Source organism: Nanorana parkeri, unplaced genomic scaffold (assembly GCF_000935625.1).
Source record: "Nanorana parkeri isolate BGI_ZX_2015 unplaced genomic scaffold, ASM93562v1 scaffold988, whole genome shotgun sequence".
NCBI classification, from domain to species: domain Eukaryota; kingdom Metazoa; phylum Chordata; class Amphibia; order Anura; family Dicroglossidae; genus Nanorana; species Nanorana parkeri.
Genome location: NW_017307256.1, coordinates 176969 through 197131, shown reverse-complemented (window position 1 = coordinate 197131; position 20163 = coordinate 176969). Strand labels below are relative to the sequence as shown.

General features: G+C 42.8%; 1 protein-coding gene across 2 annotated transcripts in view; it reads left to right on the top strand.

Annotated features, from left to right (window-relative positions):
- The window catches only part of RXRA (retinoid X receptor alpha), a 187212-nt gene that overhangs the window by 90271 nt on the left and 76778 nt on the right, over positions 1–20163 (top strand). Inside the window, exon 2 of one of the 2 annotated variants that reach the window (XM_018566922.1) lies at positions 16572–16685. The exons of the other annotated variant lie outside the window; for it this stretch is intronic. Coding sequence (XP_018422424.1) covers positions 16572–16685 — 114 coding nt within the window. The remainder of the gene's footprint in view (positions 1–16571; positions 16686–20163) is intronic. 2 annotated transcript variants of the gene reach the window in all.

Here is a 20163-nt window from a genome sequence, read left to right as displayed (position 1 = left end):
TTCTAAAAGGTTTATCACGGAGGAGGTAGAGCTAAGAGATTTATTTTTGCAGCTTTTAAGTATAATCAGGGTGACAATCAGAGAAGTGATAATTGCAGCAATTCAGCAATTCTAGTTACGGGAGGTAAACCGCAGAAAAGTCTACCTTTCGTTTGAGTGCCGCTGAAGATCACCAAGTTCAGAATTGCTGAAGTTTGTAAACTTTGTAACTCTGACATTCCACTGAAGAGGCTCTCCCTTCCTACTCCTGTTTTCATATCTAATCGCCTTTCTAATTTAGTAGCAGACAGTAGCCAAGGGCTTGACCGATCGGCGGAACTTGGGAGCCGGTGCGCCTAAAATCACACAGCTGGTGCCTCTCTTTCCAATTTCTGTTGTTAGAAGCTTAAAGGAACACTCCAGGCACACATCAAATGCTTGGATTAAAAGTAAAGCAAGGGGCGCATCCCATCTGCAGAGTGGTTGTAATTTCTATCACAGTATTCATTTTCTGCAGCAGGTAGCCATCCACCTAAATACTTGTAGCTGCAGATATTCTCATCTTCTGAATGACTCTGAATGTGAGCTTGGGAAAATGCAGTGTATTCATTGGTTTCCGCTCCACTCTCTGCAGCCCTTCTTCACATACTGTAGCATAAGATGGAGATTTCACAGCATCGGAGCATGTGAGAAGAGGCTACAGTCCAAGAGTCTTTGATCAAATCAATTTAAAAGATAACTATGGCCCAACCTTTTTTCGCCATAGTTCTCTTTAGGGTCACAGGAGGACATATACTAATGTATTCCTGGTGCCCATAACTCAGCATTAAAAATCCATATTTAAAGTGTTTTTAAATATATAAAATATCAAATTATGCTATTAAGCAGTAGATATATGCCCCAACATTTAGAAAAGGAAAAAAGTGGCTAAATATGTAATAATTTACCTGTGTCTGCGCCGCTCACTCCTGGCTGCAGAAGGCAACTTACCCAACGGCCGTGCAGGAGGATGATGTGTGCGGGCGCATGTGCAATTGAGATTACCGAAGGGGAGAGAAGGGGTAACACAATGTAAGTGAATGTATGTAGCTGGGAGCGTGCACACAGGACAGACTCCGTGGGACACAGGAAGACAAAGAAGTCTGCACTGGATCAGAAAGTGGCACCAGCGCTGAGGGGACTGTTGGAAACGAGTGGAAGAGAGAAGATGTTCACATGAATAGGCAAGTACAAAAAAGCAGAATTGTGGGGGGAAAAAAGAGCCTTTAATGTCACTTTAATGCAGAGGACCCCTTTTATTACGCCAACCTCCCTTCTTTTAACCGGCTGAGATCTGCTTCCTGGCTACATTTGCCTTGGAGTAATCCGTTTAGTTAACCGTGAAGAATGCATTGAAATCATTTTTGCTATTTATTGTGTTATAAAGCAGCAGAAATGCGTTCAGTAATTGCGGAATATAAAATGAGCCTTTCAACCGTCGCCTGACGCCCCATTAGCGACTCTAAAACATTCGCAGAAGGTTTGTTTGGAAGAAAACCATCATAATTATTTTCTCATTCCTCTTCTGTATAAACGGCAGCAGTGTTCGGTTTTATTTATGTGTATCAAATTTATTCAGTATCTGGTAAGATGCCGGGAATATGATTGAATTGAAGTAAAAAAACAAAACAGAAAAAAAAACCTTTAGTAGCTGCCGTCTTCCTTTAGTTATGTTGAGTTGATTGGAAAAAGAGGGGGGCGGGGACTACGGGTGTTTACCAAGGGATTAATGATGTTATTAGTTTAAAGTGGGAAAGGGCAGACATTTGTCATGTGCGTATCATGAAATACAGGTCTTATTCAGATAAAATTGCAAAATACAATACATTTTACCTTCTATCTTTGATGTTTGGGTCTGTACCTGCCCCCTTCCTCAACGTCATAGTACACATGCAGGAGCAGAGCAGATAAAGCTCCTGTTGGATCATGGATGTTGCTCTATTTCTATCCTAAATCTTCTGAGCTGTGACATACTGAGCAGGAAATAAAAACTGTAACCAATTTACATGTACTGTCAATCTTAGTCACAGGACAATAGCAGATTTTTTTCTCTTGTAGAAGGGGTTGTAGTTTCTGATAATGAGGTTCCGGGCCATTTTACATACTGGTGTTGCTTAGCAGGGTATCTCTTTAAACTGATATTTTAATTCACATCTCCACTTTGCTGATTCATAATCATAAAAATCGCTTTCATATACAGCAGATTGAAGATTATGATTCTGTTTATAGGTTTTCTATATGAAACTCTTTGTGTGTAGCAAAAATGTTTGTTAGGATGTGAAAGCTCGGGCTCACTAGGTGACCAGCGACTACCTGTAATCATAGCGGATGTGATGCTGAAAGGGATGAGTGCCATATAATGGCAATGTGAACTCACAAAGCCATTACACAGAGGAACTCACGGAAAAGATTCACTGGGTGCTGCAAAAAGCTTTTCCATCAATACTCGGAGTAAAAACAGTTTTCACAGCTGCTATTAGAGCTGAAGTACCATGTGAGTGGACACAACGACCCTCTGACCTACCTTTGCTCTTTTCCTGTATGAAGTTTAAGTGAAGTCATAAAAACAAACAAGGCCATCTTCTGTTTAGTAAAACTATGTATGCAATACCTGCTCCTTCTTGAGTGCTTCTTGCCCTCCTAAAGTTGAGTTCTGCTCCTGTTTTCCAATCGTTGTTGGTGTCGGAGAGTCTACCATTAATTGAGTTCTGAAGTTTCATATCATTGCTGAGCTGAGACATTTGATTCTCACTGGCAGTTCCCGAATCTCTTGCACCCTTGACAAAAGGGGCAGAATTGGATTGTACTTCTCAGGCTTAGTTCACACCTAGGCGATTTATCATGCAAATTGAGTCGCACGATATAACGCAAAACACAGATTCGCATGGAAGTCAATGGAGGCTGTTCACACCTTTGCGGTTTGTCGCGCGGATGAAATCACCTGTCTCGCAAAAAGGTGCCGGAGTTATTTTCGGGCAGTTTTCAAAGAACAGTCGCGCAAATGAAAACGCACGATGACCGCGTAAAAAACGCTCACTGGCTCAGTTGCCTATGTGTGAACCTCACCTTAGTGTTTTGGTATACTTTGGCTTACCATAGTGATAGCGGCTCTCTGAAGGCAGAGCTGGTTTTTGTCATTTTGTCAGTGGGAGACGAGGGTTAAATGACTTTCCTCTCCTGGAGAGAAATACAAATTTGGCACTTAATGGTTTTCTTAAACTCAGTCGAGCGCTCTGTCTAAGTCCGCCGCGACTTGTTGGCGCTCTGCTTCAAACCATCCATCAAAGGTCTCATATAAGATACCTGTCCATTTATATGGTGCCTTGCACACAGCACTAGCCCGCTCGGCCCAAAATGGTGGAGCCCAACAGGACCACGGAGCCAAACACACTTGAAAACATTTTGCAACTTTATCTTTTTGCAGCTGGATTGTCTTGTGATTCTCATACATAGACAACAGTCTGGCAAATCACTAACAGTCAGAAATAAAAAGATCTTCCTGGACAGGGTATCTAATCCGAATAAAAAATATGCATAGAACATGTACCTGATCAATATACATCCTGAGATGTCTGGCGTACTTCCTTTTTCTACATTAAAGCTGGCTATACACTGGTAGATTTTTTTAAAATAACGTTTCATATGAAAAATCTCGTCAGAACATTCAATAATGCCACCAGAGACTTGTAGAATGCATTCCAGATTTCGTTTGATTTTAACATTCGATTTTGGAAAGGATGTAGTTTCTTGAATGAAAATAACATCCACGGCCATCAATTTAACCCCATTAACTTTTAGAGAATCAAACAGAATGTTTCTGGTGTATGGCCATCTTCAGCCCACGGTTGGATCCCTCAGTGGGACTACTAGACAGAAAGTCAGCTGTACACCTGCGGTCTGGTGCGGCGCGATCAAAATAGTGCTTGCATCATTTTGATCGCACCGGATCGGACCGCAGGCACAATGCCTTGCAATCCCGTGTGGGCGATTGCATTGCGGCTGGAGGGTGTGGCTACGACGCCATTCACTTCAATGGCCCACTACGCCCCCTCCTGCCCCACTAAAAAGTGAGCCAGCCGCAATGCCAAGCAGTGCGTTCTGGCCAGATTCGGGCCAGAGTGCACTGCAACTGGTGTGAATGGGCCCTTAAAGTAAAACTGTACTCCTACAACTATATAAATATTCCAAGTCGGTGTGATTTTTTTTTTTGCGGCCTTGTGTGGTTTATAACTTAGAGAATCGCAGACCTCAAGAGAGTCGTCTGATCTTTTTTACAGACATCTATATCTTGCCTGACATAAACTTGTTGTGTCTGTTTTTTTTCCTCAAGGTTGTTAGTGACAGAGGACATATCTGTTGTGTAAACTCCTTTCAGTCCTTTATTACTCTCCGTCTGTCACAACGCGAGCGGAGTAGAATAACATTTTGTACTTTAGTTATTAAAATAAGGAGCCACTCTAAGTCCTGTAATGCCCTCATAGGGCCACAAGAAAGACAGATGCCACCAAGCTCAGGCAGTCTGGTGAAATATAGATTTTTCTTTAAGTGATAATCGGATGCGGCGGGCACAAGGGATAAAAGGAATTTGAGCACAGTTCAGCCACCTGTGCCACCACGCTGAATGCTAATCACTTTATTGGAGTGTTTTAGGCTGAAAGGCAGAAGATCCTGATGGAGGTGACCGCTAACAACTAGAATGGCACAAAAGATGCTAGAGTGCCTGGAGACTGCCAAACTGGCTGCTTGACTCCACCAACAATAGAAACAACAGTGGGACAAATAATTTTCAACATGTTGGGAAATATCTGTGTGTGGTTCCAACACCAGAATTTTTTTTTTTCATAAATGTGAAATGCTCCATAGGCCAATTGCCATGAGCATATATAGACTGTGTAGAGCCATCCAACGGTGCAAAAATGAGCTATATGGTCTCTTATGGTCAGATTGGGGAGCGTTAATATGTCAATTTTACCATGGCCAAGTCTTTTAGGGGCCAAGTCTTCAATGAGCCATATTGGGTCCATTCTGGATGTTCACTGTTGTTGTACCCACTGTTCTGACTCCAGGAATGTCTGTAAGGTGCTCCCCACTCCATAAATATTTTGGACTTGCTTGCACTGCAATCTTGTAGTCTTTAGATGAGGCGCCTTCATTAGTCTTTTTTCCCTCTTTATTTTCACCTGGTAATCCTGCTTCTTGTCCTAGGGTGGCTACGCTCACTCCTCCATTGAATCTATAAAGGAAGCCATGGTTTCCACACAGACTGGACTTTGTTCATCTCCACTACATGGTGAAATGTTCATATAAGACATCTCATCAGAACATTTCATAATGCCATCAGAGACTTGACTGATGTCGTTTTAAATGTTGTTTGATTTTAGAATGAATGGAGTGTCATGAATGACAACCACCTCCATCGTTAGAATTTTGTTCATCTTTCCATCCTGCTCCTTTGATTTTTTTTTTTGCCACTACAGTGGAAAACAATCCTTAATTTGACCCCATGAACCATTAGGAAATTGAATTAATCTTTCAAAAATTGTTTTTTTTCAAATGTTGTGTGGTGTATTGTATTTTTGTATGGTGTATTGCATATTGTATTGTGTATGTTGTATTGTATATGGTGTATTGTATTTTTGTATGGTGTATTTATTTTTGTATGTTGTATTGTGTATTTTATTTTTGTATGGTGTATTCATTTTTGTATGGTGTATCTTGTATTGTATATTGTGTATTGTATTGTGTATGGTGTATTGTATTTTTGTATGGTGTATTTATTTTTGTATGGTGTATGTTGTATTGTGTACAGTGTATCGTGTACTGTATTTTTATATGGTGTATGTTGTATTGTGTATGGTGTATTGTATTTTGTATGGTGTATGTTGTATTGTGTATGGTGTTTTGTATTTTTGTATGGAGTATTATATTTTCTATGGCGTATGGTGTATTGTATTCATGTATGGTGCATTGTATTTTGTATGTTGTATTGTGTATGGTGTATTGTATTTTTCAAATTCTACCGGTGTATGGCTGACTTGCCCAGCCCAGAAGCCAGTGATCCCAGAGCTGACAGCACATATGATGTCACTGTGGTATTTGGAGGTCTGTGTGTAAACACACACGTGTATAGGCCTGCAGGAAGCAGGAATGTGCAGGTGGAAGCTGTCTGATGTTGGAGTGAGAGGAGCACTATGCCTTTCATCTGGCTACCATTCACACACTCGCAGGCAGCAACATGTACTAATACTCCCCACCCGGGCCAGAGACTGTACAGATTACACTTCACATTCCGGCTGACTGTATAAAGCAGATTGTGGCAGCGAGATAGAAATGACCTGCCACTCATCTGTAAAATAAACTCATAAAAATATTGTATTAAAAATACTCAGTGCTGCTGGAGGACTCTGCTCCTTCCGCTATCTTACTGTCATTTCCTGGAATACTCAGTGCTGCTGCAGGACTCTGCTCCTTCCCCTATCTTACTGTCATTTCCTGGAATACTCAGTGCTGCTGCAGGACTCTGCTCCTTCCCCTATCTTACTGTCATTTCCTGGAATACTCAGTGCTGCTGCAGGACTCTGCTCCTTCCCCTATCTTACTGTCATTTCCTGGAATACTCAGTGCTGCTGCAGGACTCTGCTCCTTCCCCTATCTTACTGTCATTTCCTGGAATACTCAGTGCTGCTGCAGGACTCTGCTCCTTCCCCTATCTTACTGTCATTTCCTGGAATACTCAGTGCTGCTGCAGGACTCTGCTCCTTCCCCTATCTTACTGTCATTTCCTGGAATACTCAGTGCTGCTGCAGGACTCTGCTCCTTCCCCTATCTTACTGTCATTTCCTGGAATACTCAGTGCTGCTGCAGGACTCTGCTCCTTCCCCTATCTTACTGTCATTTCCTGGAATACTCAGTGCTGCTGCAGGACTCTGCTCCTTCCCCTATCTTACTGTCATTTCCTGGAATACTCAGTGCTGCTGCAGGACTCTGCTCCTTCCCCTATCTTACTGTCATTTCCTGGAATACTCAGTGCTGCTGCAGGACTCTGCTCCTTCCCCTATCTTACTGTCATTTCCTGGAATACTCAGTGCTGCTGCAGGACTCTGCTCCTTCCCCTATCTTACTGTCATTTCCTGGAATACTCAGTGCTGCTGCAGGACTCTGCTCCTTCCCCTATCTTACTGTCATTTCCTGGAATACTCAGTGCTGCTGCAGGACTCTGCTCCTTCCCCTATCTTACTGTCATTTCCTGGAATACTCAGTGCTGCTGCAGGACTCTGCTCCTTCCCCTATCTTACTGTCATTTCCTGGAATACTCAGTGCTGCTGCAGGACTCTGCTCCTTCCCCTATCTTACTGTCATTTCCTGGAATACTCAGTGCTGCTGCAGGACTCTGCTCCTTCCCCTATCTTACTGTCATTTCCTGGAATACTCAGTGCTGCTGCAGGACTCTGCTCCTTCCCCTATCTTACTGTCATTTCCTGGAATACTCAGTGCTGCTGCAGGACTCTGCTCCTTCCCCTATCTTACTGTCATTTCCTGGAATACTCAGTGCTGCTGCAGGACTCTGCTCCTTCCCCTATCTTACTGTCATTTCCTGGAATACTCAGTGCTGCTGCAGGACTCTGCTCCTTCCCCTATCTTACTGTCATTTCCTGGAATACTCAGTGCTGCTGCAGGACTCTGCTCCTTCCCCTATCTTACTGTCATTTCCTGGAATACTCAGTGCTGCTGCAGGACTCTGCTCCTTCCCCTATCTTACTGTCATTTCCTGGAATACTCAGTGCTGCTGCAGGACTCTGCTCCTTCCCCTATCTTACTGTCATTTCCTGGAATACTCAGTGCTGCTGCAGGACTCTGCTCCTTCCCCTATCTTACTGTCATTTCCTGGAATACTCAGTGCTGCTGCAGGACTCTGCTCCTTCCCCTATCTTACTGTCATTTCCTGGAATACTCAGTGCTGCTGCAGGACTCTGCTCCTTCCCCTATCTTACTGTCATTTCCTGGAATACTCAGTGCTGCTGCAGGACTCTGCTCCTTCCCCTATCTTACTGTCATTTCCTGGAATACTCAGTGCTGCTGCAGGACTCTGCTCCTTCCCCTATCTTACTGTCATTTCCTGGAATACTCAGTGCTGCTGCAGGACTCTGCTCCTTCCCCTATCTTACTGTCATTTCCTGGAATACTCAGTGCTGCTGCAGGACTCTGCTCCTTCCCCTATCTTACTGTCATTTCCTGGAATACTCAGTGCTGCTGCAGGACTCTGCTCCTTCCCCTATCTTACTGTCATTTCCTGGAATACTCAGTGCTGCTGCAGGACTCTGCTCCTTCCCCTATCTTACTGTCATTTCCTGGAATACTCAGTGCTGCTGCAGGACTCTGCTCCTTCCCCTATCTTACTGTCATTTCCTGGAATACTCAGTGCTGCTGCAGGACTCTGCTCCTTCCCCTATCTTACTGTCATTTCCTGGAATACTCAGTGCTGCTGCAGGACTCTGCTCCTTCCCCTATCTTACTGTCATTTCCTGGAATACTCAGTGCTGCTGCAGGACTCTGCTCCTTCCCCTATCTTACTGTCATTTCCTGGAATACTCAGTGCTGCTGCAGGACTCTGCTCCTTCCCCTATCTTACTGTCATTTCCTGGAATACTCAGTGCTGCTGGAGGACTCTGCTCTTACCACCATATAACTCTCCTCTCCTGAAATACTCTGTGTTGCTGGAAGACTCTGCTCCTTGCTCTACCTAACTCTCCTCTTCTGAAATGCTCTGTGCTGCTGTAGGGCTCCTTCCACCGTACAACGCTCCTCTGCTGAAATTCTCTGTGCTGCTGGACTCTGCCTCTTTTATTCCGTGTCCCGGGATCGCACAATCGTGTTCGGGTGCACACAGCGATTGCCGTGAGGCCCCATTGACTTCAATGGGGTTACATCCGCGCGGCAATCGCTAAAAAAGGTACAAGTACCCTTTTTTTGCTATATAAGCTTTTTTTAGCCACAAACATGTTCAATTGCACGGGCAGATTTGCGGCGGGAAACCGCGCGATCCACCTAGCGTGACTGGGGTGCCATTAGAAAATAATGACCGTTCTGCGCGGTTTCGTGCACTATTGCCGCACGGTCACTGAACGCGCAGGTGTGAACCTAGCCTCAGATTGCCGTTCAAGTCGTGCAGCATATAGGGATGCCTGAAGAAATTTTTATACCTGGCCCTATCCACTAGACATGTGCGATTTGTTTCGTTCCGAATCGAAATTCGGACAAATTTTCGGAGATTTGGATGCTTCCGAATTACAGCTAAAACGAATCGAAATTCGAACGAATGACATCTAAAACTAATGCAAACGAATCCGATTTCCCAAAATTCGTTAGCGTTAGTCCGGTCGAAATTTAGTTTATTGGCCGAAATTTCGCTAGCAGCAAAGTGACATTAGAAAAAAAAATGTTTTTTTTTTAACAGTCTGCAGAAGAAGATTAAAAGCAACTGCAGAAGATTAAAAAAATAAAATAATGAGGTTCCCCCCCAATTCCCACGTTTTTTCCCCCCATTTTTTGGGGCTGGGGTTCTCCCTTAAAATTCCTACCAGACCCTTTAGGTCTGGTAGGAATGTTGGGAGGGGGCCCCCTTAAAATTCCCACGTTTTTTCCCCCCATTTTTTGGGGCTGGGGTTCTCCCTTAAAATTCCTACCAGACCTAAAGGGTCTGGTAGGGATTTTGGGGGGAACCCCACACACTTTTTTTGTTGTTTTAACTTGGGGGAGGGTCCCTCCTAACATTCCTACCAGATCTAAAGGGTCTGGTATGAATTGGGGGGTGAAACCAAACGCTTTTTTTTTTCATCTTCTGCAGACTAAAAAAAATGAAAAACATTTTCTAATGTCATTTTGCTGCTAACAACATTTCGTCCAATAAACGAAATTTCGATTGGACTACTGGTAACGAATTTCGTCCGAATCCCACAACGAATTCAATTGCGGACCCGAATCCGAAAAAAGAAATATGCAAAATCCGAATCAAAACTAAACTAAACAAATATTTTGCTGGTGCACATGTCTACTATCCACCTATCTCCAGAGGAAATTGTAGATACAGCATAATTCAAGCTGAACTCCATCCTTACCTTCAGTCTTGCACAGTAGTACAGGCTCCTCCACTCCTGTACTGATATTGCTTGCTCTTATTTACTGCACACTGCGATCATTAGAAGTTGCAGCAAAGTCAGATAGAGCCCACCTGGCTGGAAAATGACCTGCATTATCTAGCTTTCCTCCCCAGCTTTATTGTTCCTGGTCTGCCCCTGTCATCATTGAATTTCAATAGTGGATGCTTAGCATCTCATTTGGGCATTGCTAAGGGCAGTCTGCCTGGGAACACTCCTCCAAACTGACATCTACACATTAAGCATTTTGATGTTTACATAACTCCTCCCAAGATCCAGCCCACTGATTGCATAAGGGTTGAGGGTTTTTGAAAGGGGTACTGAGCCAGGTTGCTGTGATGTTTTCAGGAATCTATTTATAGCACCCTTCCAGCTCCTCTACAGCCATGATCTGCCTGCGTTGTATAGGGAAGCACAGAGACTCAGTTATGACGTCTCTGGCTCTAGTATAAGGTATTTAATGAAAACCAAAAGGTTTATTTTTTTAAATGTTATGAGCGTTTGTATGAGCGGTAAAGAGGAACCAGTACACGCAAACTATACGCAGATGAAACTCCAGCAGATGAAACTCCAGCAGATGAAACCCCAGTCAAAAAATCAGTATTTATTTTTTAATGGAGCTAGAATGTTAGAATATCTGTCCCTATTGAGAGGGTTTATTTTACTTCCTGTCAGTTTGATGGATGTCAGACGGACCTGGAAGTGAGGGGATATCTCTCTAAAGAGACACAATTATGATAACTATGTCTAAAGTTCCATATGGGGTAATTTAAAAAAAAATATATGTGTGTATATATATATATATATATATATATATATATAAATCCTATGAGCGTACAAGAAAGCTGCTGTGATTGAAATTCTAGGGTAGACTGAGAATACAAGTGCTGGCAGTGTGGTGGGTTCTCATTCGGTGGATAAGCTTTGAGGATTCCCCTGGGATGAGCACGGCTTCATCTGAATAAATAATGATGATATTAATGTATTGGTGCGCCTATTATAGGCACACATGTGGTGGAGCCCACGTGCAGCGTTTTGTGTCGGTTTGTCTCCTGATATATATGAGGTTTGCAGACTTCCAAAGGAATGTTCAGATCGCAGGGAGTGGGGGATTGGAAATTCATATACTTTTCAACCTCCCTCCAGGACCGTGTGGAGGGGAGAGGGGAGCGGCTCTGGGTATTAACCATCTCTTTATACTGACTCACCGCCTCCTATAGTACATGCATATTCATAGCAGTCTATATATACATTGTTGCATAAATTCTGCACTCTTCCAGCAGAGGATTGCTGCAGAAAATCTGCCAGTGCAATCTGATCAGGGACACTGAGCGGGTGACAGAGACTCTTGTATGCTTACTCCATACAACAAACGGAATAGCCCTATAGAGCTGCTTTATTGCTGTCAGTGGTCTTTCTTAACCAGAAGGGATACCAGTCACCAATCATAGCCAGGACTGGATAAAGCTGCAGATCACCAAGGCCTTCAGCTCGGCATTATATCCTACAATTTCCTGTTACTGGAAACACTGCGCTGACACTGATCACAAACCAATATTGCTGTCATTGTGACAGTATTCCTTTCTGTATTTCACTTTTATTGAAAACAAGCGGACATATTGAGTAATGCTAAACACCGAAATTCATGAAAATAATAGAAGTATATGGCAAGCTTTGGTCCATTTTTTTTAAAGTGGATCTATCATGAAGGAAACCCGGGTTGGCTGCCATTGCTGACTTTATTCTGAAAATGCTATTTAGCTGCCTGTTGTTCAAACCCATGTGTTACAGAACTTTCAGAGTCACTTTCCTGAAACAACCAACGCAGATCAGGAAAGTCAAGAGAAAGTCAGAAGTCCTGATATTCCAGGGTATTGATTCAAAGCTTGGAAGTCAGGAGGATAGTATCGTCCGTCAATCTTCCATGGCTCCAGGCTTTTTCTCTAGCAAACATCTACTACAATTGGGAGTTCCACTCTCCAAACCCCTTTGCTATTATCCTCAACTTCTGATTGGCTCTCAATTGAGGCCTGTAAAAATGCACTCCCAGGTCTATTTACTAAACTGTGAAGAGTTTGGAGAAGCAGGAGAAGTGAACAATCTAGGACAACATAGCTGAACTGGAAAGTGAGATGAATTGGAGAATCTTTCAAAATCAACTATTTAGGACTAGATTGTTCCCTTCTCCTTCCTTCTCCAAACTCTTCACCCTTTAGGGCTTGTTCACACCATTTCTGGACCACGTCCTGACCACAACAGTTTGTTCCCGGACCAAAAAAGCATCCCAATGTATCCCTATGGTATTTCTGGGCTCTGTTCACGCCAGTGCAGTCCGTTCCGTTCCAGATAAAGAAAATACTGCTTGTCTCATTTTCTCTTGGCTGGAATGCACTGGAACACATGGAAACGCATTAAAACACATACACACTCATGCAAACGCACTGGACTGCACCTGAAAGGCCATTTTAGGGCTTGTTCACACCAATTACAGTGCATGCCAGAGCAGTTAGCTGCTGGAACGCACTGTATCGAATACTAAACTCCCCTCTGCATTCTAGGGAAGTAGGGGGTGTGGAGGTGCATTCAAGTCAATGGCACCGCAGCCACGCTCCCCGCCCGCAGTGCGATCGCCTGCATCAGAATGCGTGGCATATCAATTCCTACGTCTCGGTCCAGTGCGATCTAAAAAAATTATTATTATACTTATTATTACAGTTTGCGCAGCGCTTTACAATATAAGGAAGACATTACAATCACAATACAATTCAAGACAAGATGGTAAGGAGGGCCCTGCCCATGAGGGCTTCCAATCTAAAAGGGAGGGGGAAGTGATACATGAGGAGTGCTTGCAGCATTTTTTCCAATTGCACTGGACCGGGACGCAGGCATTCATATGCCACGCGTTCTGGGGGGGCGTGCCTGCGGTGCCATTGACTTGAATGCACCGCCACACCCCCTCCTGTCCCAGGACACAGGGGGATTTTTAGCATGCGATACAGTGCGTTCCAACAGCTAACCTCTCTGGAATGCACTGTAACTGGTGTGAACAAGCCTTAAAGCTAAAAAAACAAAAACAAAGAAAGCGGCAATATCACAGTAAAAATGCTGCAAAAATGCACTGCACTGCGTTTGCTGATCTGCTCCAGATCTGGTCTGGACATGATGTGAAAAAGCCCTCAGTGAATAACCCTTTCAGTGTGTTCTCTTATTGCAGCCCTGCCCACACCAAGGGCAGTGTGAGAGGAAGGTTGCACAGCCCTGCCTAAAGGCATTGTGAATAGATCAGATTAAAATTGTCCATAGTCCAGCACGTTTGTTCAATTCTCCAATAGTTAATGAACTCAAATCAACAATTGTTTTAAAAAAAAAATCAAAGGAGGAGGAGGAATTTATTTTTTTAAACGAACGAAAAGAGTTCTGATAAGATTTTTCATATGAATGTTTGTACAAAATTTTAGCAGTGTATGGCCAGCTTTAGAGTACTTTAAGCTTTAGGGTACACTGCTGGTGTTCGTGTCCCCGGACAGCACCGATACGCTCAATCAAGCTGCAGTGCACTGTTTTGTGCTTTTTTTGTAGCACTTTATTGAAATGTCACAAGTGACATTTAATTCAGTTCTATGGGCTCACGGGAGTACAATGCAGTTGTACCGCATCCTACTGCCATGTGCTTAAAAATGTACTGCATGCCAGTTCCACTGGAACGCAGTGATTTGAACCAAGCCCATCCATGACAAGACAAATTGCCTTGTCTTGCATTTGGGCTGCACTGGAAAAAATGTCCAGCGCAGCCTAAATGCAGATGGTGTGAACTGGCCCTTAGGGTAAGTGAGTGTGCTGATTTTACCGCAGTTTCCATGCCTCCTAACTAAGCAGTAGCAGTTACATTGAGTGATTTCACTTCTCTATGACAGTGCTCAGCAGAGATATGTCCTTGGGAGTGATTTATTAAACAGCTCTCTCACTTTTCAATGATCACTGCAGGCGGCGGATAAGGGGGATGTCCTATGAGGCAGGTGACCATTGTAGGTGGCAGCAGAGAAGATGAACTGCCCTATCCTGCTGTTCAGGATGCAGCGGCTCTTCCACCCCTGGTGGGTACAAAGCAGTTTCCTCTATAAATTAGTGAAGTGATGACAGACTTAAGTGAGTCAAAAAAGGCCCCAAATCCCTGTCAGCCTTTTCTCAGGAGGCCATGGAGAACTTTCCCTTGTCATATACAGAAATATGCACCTACACACCCATGCACAGGGCTGTGCCGTCACGCTGTCACCCACGAGAGTGGCGGATTTTCACACCATTTCAGCTTTCTTTACTTTTGTTTTCTTTGGGTTATTTTTCTTTGTGTGGAGTAATTCCTGCACTTCTGTCGTTTTTATAGACCACTTTCTTTCTGAGGAAGAGTTTGCTTCTTTCAGAGGAGGAGGGGAAGTTTGCTTCTGTCTTAATTCTTTTCATGAAAGTGGTGTAGACATTTGTGAGCAGTGTGTTGTTGCCTCTCAGTCACCCCCTGTGTGTGGTGTGATGCCAATGCAGACTGCTAGGTGTTACTACATTTAGGGGGTTATTCACTAAACTGCTGATGTCACGGCTGGCACCGCCCAGTTGTTGTCATTCAACGACAGCCCAGCGTCCTCAGGCCATTTGCAGACACTAGGCTTTTACTGAACCCGAAGACGCTGGGCTGTCATTGATTGACAACAACTGGGCGGAGCCAGTCATGACATCACGGCAGGCTCTGACCAGTTGTTTACATTTGCGGGGAGAACATTCTGCTTCAGCACACCATTCTCTCCACTTCGGATGTGACTCCAGCTCAGCCGAGCCGAAGCATATGCAGTTGACTCGGCTGAGCCGTTCTCTGCTATACAGGCTATTGTGAATAACCCGTACAGCAGCCCTTTGGTTCGGCTGAACCGGAGGGCTGCGGTGGCTGAAGTGACCCGAAGGATTAGCCGATGCTTCGGCTTATATCTTCTGCTCCTTCATGAATAACCCTCCTAATGTTGATACAATGAAGCTAATTCATATCTAAATTTTAAAAAAACAAGATCAGAGATAAATCACGTGGGTGTTAGATCACTATTCGTTTTCATGCGCAATTGCAGTTTTTCTCACAGATACATTTTTGCCCTTTTAAACTACAGTATATCAAATTTTACAGGGGCCCTGATTTAGACCTTGCTGCTTTAAATTCCAAATATATTTTCTATTGCATCCATGCGTACATTTGTGCACATTTAAGAAAGAGTGATAAACTCCACAAGCACAGGATTTGCTTGTATGGCAGCATAATGCATGTATATTCATTAGTGAATGGGGCCTACTGCATGTTATCTTGTGAATTGCAGAAGAACTTCTACAAAGCTGTCATCAGAATATGCTTTGAGGGTTTCTTCTGCTGGTTAAAAAGCAGTGCAATAGTATATTGGAAAAAGCAACAAATACCCTCTAAATGGAGATTCCAGGACAGAAAACTTTCCATATACTGTACTTATATATTTATAAAACACCGGACAGATATGTGCAATAGATATCTTTTATTAGCATGATATTATGTCAAATGAATGCGGATATCAGGATCATATATTGTAGTTTTGGTTTATGGAGGATATCGTTTTCTTTGTTATTTTTGGTTTTAATATTAATTATGATAATAAATACTAAAAACTTTTAAGCATTTTGTGTATATGGAAAGTTTTCTGTCCTGGGATCTCCATTTAGAGCAAGGGTAGCCAAACTCCGGCCCTCCAGCTGTCTCATCTTTTAAAAAAGCAGTTTATTAAAAATCCATAGATTACTCTGCACTGTCAAAGAATAATCATTCGGCACAGATACATTACACATGCAAATCTAAAATGATCATCTGATTTATATTCAGTTTTCTTAGCAGATCCAGTCACACTTGCTGGGTGACACCAGTATACACAGTTTTTTATTGATTGTATTAAAAGATTAATTGAAATAGGAAGTCTGTCAATCAGATTGTACCATTTGTGCATTGACGTGACACCTGCTCACTGAGCACGCTTTGGGGAATGATGATTTGTTGGACTGATTAAAAAAACCTGTTCCAATCCCCACTGTTCCCCTGTCAGATAGGTGGCGCTGACAGCAGCTTCCCACACCTCCCCTGCCTTGGCATAAGGTGATTGGATCTTTCATAAATCTTTGACTACCGGTTTAAATTTGTACTGACCAGGAAGAGACCTGTGGCCAGGATATGAACATTTAAATATTTAAAATGTTTTAATGAGCTTTAAAACAAGTCCTCAATGACCTCAGTAGCTACAGACAATGTGTAGCGATTTATTTTCAAAGTTCATAAGAGAGGCATTGAAGTCAGGTTCTAGTTGGTTTTTCAGCAGCTTTATCTAACTTTGCTCCCTTTACTTGCAGTGACTTGGCAACATTCAAAGGCTGGAAGGCCAACAAGTCACAAAACCCACCAAAACTGGACTACAATGCCTGAATATCAGGATGAATTGCTGCACGGTGCCTGCAGCTACAGAGGTCAGTGAGGACTTGTTTTGAAACTTATTTAGTGCTTGTTAAGAATAAAGAATATGTATTTATTTGAATATTCTGCTCTCACCCTCTTTTGCTACATAAGAATGTATCCAGGAAGTCATAATAATGGGGAAATATGCAGTAAAAATAAACGCACATTTAGCTGAGGCTTATATAACCAGCCACATTTGTGGTGCTACAGTATATCCCACAACTCACACAAGGTTTTATTAAACATTTTTTTAAAGGAAGGATTTTGAGTTTTTCTAGAGGTATATTTGTATTTTGACACATCTGATTGTTACAGCATGATGGGGAATGACACTGTGCAGGTATCATTAGTGATGCTAGAATAGTTTGCACCCGGTGTCTCAGGGTGGCCCATTTTTGGGGGCTGTGGGACAGTTTTGAACACTTTAGGCTTTTACATGGCACCCATATGTGTAGTAAGACTATAGTTTAGAGCAAAGGTAGGCAAACTCTGACCTTTTAGCTGTGGTGAAACTACAAATCCCATTGTGTATCTGCCTCTGGGATTCATGCCTGTGGTTGAACTTGTCAATGCCTCATGGGATTTTATCTTGCAATGCCTCATGGGATTTGTAGTTGCACCATAGCTAGAGGGCAAGAGTTTGCTTACCCCTAGTTTAGACTTTTGATCTTCTCAAATACTTGTTTCAAAAAATTGTCAAATTTCTACAGACATAAGATGTTTTATTTTGTGATCCAAATCTTACAGGATCTATAATATGACATCCAAATCTTGTGTCAGCTTCACAATTAATTCTGTGTAGTGTTTGGTTTCCGTTGTTGATCATATGTGTATTTTATTGATACAACACACTAATCTCAGGAAATAACAGAGCAGATTGTTGGATCAACAGATGGGAGGTAATTAAATGTTCACTTTAATTAGTCTGGAAAATTTGGGAATATGATTTCATTCAAGGAGCGCAGTCTACCTGCTGGATGTTGCTGGTTTCCATCCCAACATTCATCTTCTGCACCTGTCTGCCCTGCTAGCTAAATCCTTCTACTTCTAGGTCCTCATCTCATCATCTGAGGTCATCACCTCATCCTCATCTTTTGAAAGTCCCTGTACCTGAGTCTACGAAAATGTAGGCAGTGTGTTCCCTGGTTCCAGGTCTGCCTACTCTCTGAGCGCTCTGTGACTTCACCCACTCACACTGAGCTATATATTCTCAGGGAGGTTTTAGTCCAGGGGAAATGCTTTAGTTCAGTGCAGACAGGGCCCTACAATCCCTTATTTCCTGCACACTTCAGCATTTGTTGACATACTCAGGGTCAATTGACAAACATTTAACATGCAAAGGAAACAAATATTTCTATTCAGTAAACAAGCTATAAGTCAGATTTGGCTGGTGTTTGTGACAGGCTTGTCCTTGGGAAAGGTCTTGGGAAATGTCTCTTTACCATTAAAGTGACACTAAACTCAGGAGTTAAACCTTTAAAAAAGCATGGAAGTAGCTTAACTAATAATAATGTAATTTATTTGTGTATCACTCAGCTATAGATCATGAAATCATCTCTGAATTCATGCTGACACTTTCCTTCCTTCTGGAGGGTGGCTACTTTTGTTCCCCATGATCCCTGTGTGTGTTGTAAGGTAGCCACCACTCCAAGCTCACTTCCAGGATTGACTACAACCTCAATACCTATTAGTAAACTAAATGTGACATTGTAGTCCATCCCAGGAGTGAGCTTGGAGCGGTGGCTACTTTACAACACACACACAGGGACCATGGGGAACAAAAGTAGCCCCCCTCCAGGAGGAAGGACAGTGTCAGCACCAATTCAGAGATGATTTCATATAGACATACTTTTTCCAGGTTGTAAGGATAAGACATTGCCTCCTGAATGTACATCTACAGAAAGCAGTCAGCAGTGGCTTCTGGCATATTTACACACTGACCTTTGAGGGTCACCTAAGGCACACAGTGGGCTTCTTACCATTATTTTCAGTGTTTGATGGGACACAGACGGAGCATGCAGCAACATACAAAATGCGGTGTCCTCCCTTCTGGGCAATGCACACAAAACACAGGAAAACAGCATCAGAATTCCCTCTAATTATTTATTTCCTTTTTCCCAGGAAGGGTTGTGGTTTTTCTGAATTAACACTGGGGTTATATGTGGTCAATTCAGATGTAAATATTGTCTAGTGGGATTCTTATTCTTCTGATGAAATGCTGCTTGTAAAAGCTGAACTCCAGGCAAACAAACAAATGTACAAATAAAATACATATAACTGGTTGTTTTGTCTGACAAAGGATGTTTTTTTGTTTTCATCCAGTCCTGAGATTTACATGGCACAGCCCTGTCTGGCAGTGCAGGAAACCTGACATTTTTCTGATGGTGGTAAATTGTTTGTAAAGACACTTTTTTGTAGGTTTTGGATAGAGTGGGGGAGGGGTTAGACCCTCTGACACATTTTTTGCGGTCTGTGTCCTCAATGGGGTTATTCAGCCCTTTATTAGTCTCGGTGATCATTGTTACCAACTCAGAAAGTTATGGGAAATCCAGAAGTTTAGAGTTGTCGCCAGGGCTGGACGTGGGGGTAAATCTTCCAACAGGGACAAATGTCCCGATGACACCTATCCGAGCTGAAAATTCCCTTCACTGTGGGAAGATTTTCTATCACTGCCTGCCAGGTATCCAAGACAGGAAGTGAAGGGAATTCTCCCCAGTGTGGAACAGAAAGCAAAAAATAACCTGGCAGTAGATTTAACCCTTTCCTACTCTATCCAAATCTAAAAAAGAAAAGTGTTGGATATAAATACACTTAGGCCTCATTCACACACAACGCAAGAGAAAAATTGTAAATTGCGTATTTGCGCGTATGTATACGCATATACGCACGTATATGCGTACACTATATGCAATCCCAGAATGCATAATAGAAATTTTAATGCACTATACGCGCGTATGTGTGCGTAAACATGTGTATATGCACGTAAATACGCTGCCCGGACGCCTCTCGGTTCCATTCTGTTTTTGCACATTTTTATGCTACGCTAATATATGACTCCATACGCAGCTATGTGTATGGAGCCATTTATTTGCATATGCTGCATATGGTACAATACGCGCGTACTCGCATATACGCATGTATGTGCGCAGCAGTGTGAATGAGGCCTAAAAGTAACAAGTACAGGTCTTGTCCCTCATCCCCCCACCTGTGTCTAGACAGTAAAAGGAGAAGCAGCAGAATGATAGCGTACCTTGCTTTTAATATCATTGCAATGTAGCACAACTAATTGGCATCTTCTGCTGCTTCTTCCTATCCCAGCCTAAGCTCAGTTGTACATGGACTGCAAGAGGCAGGTCACATAAATGGACCTACACTGCTTGGATTTAAACAAATATACATGTCAATATATACCTATGAATACAGAGCTGCAGGAATGTGCGGCTTCAATATCTTCTTGGGGTTAATTTTTAAATAAAACATAACTTTAAA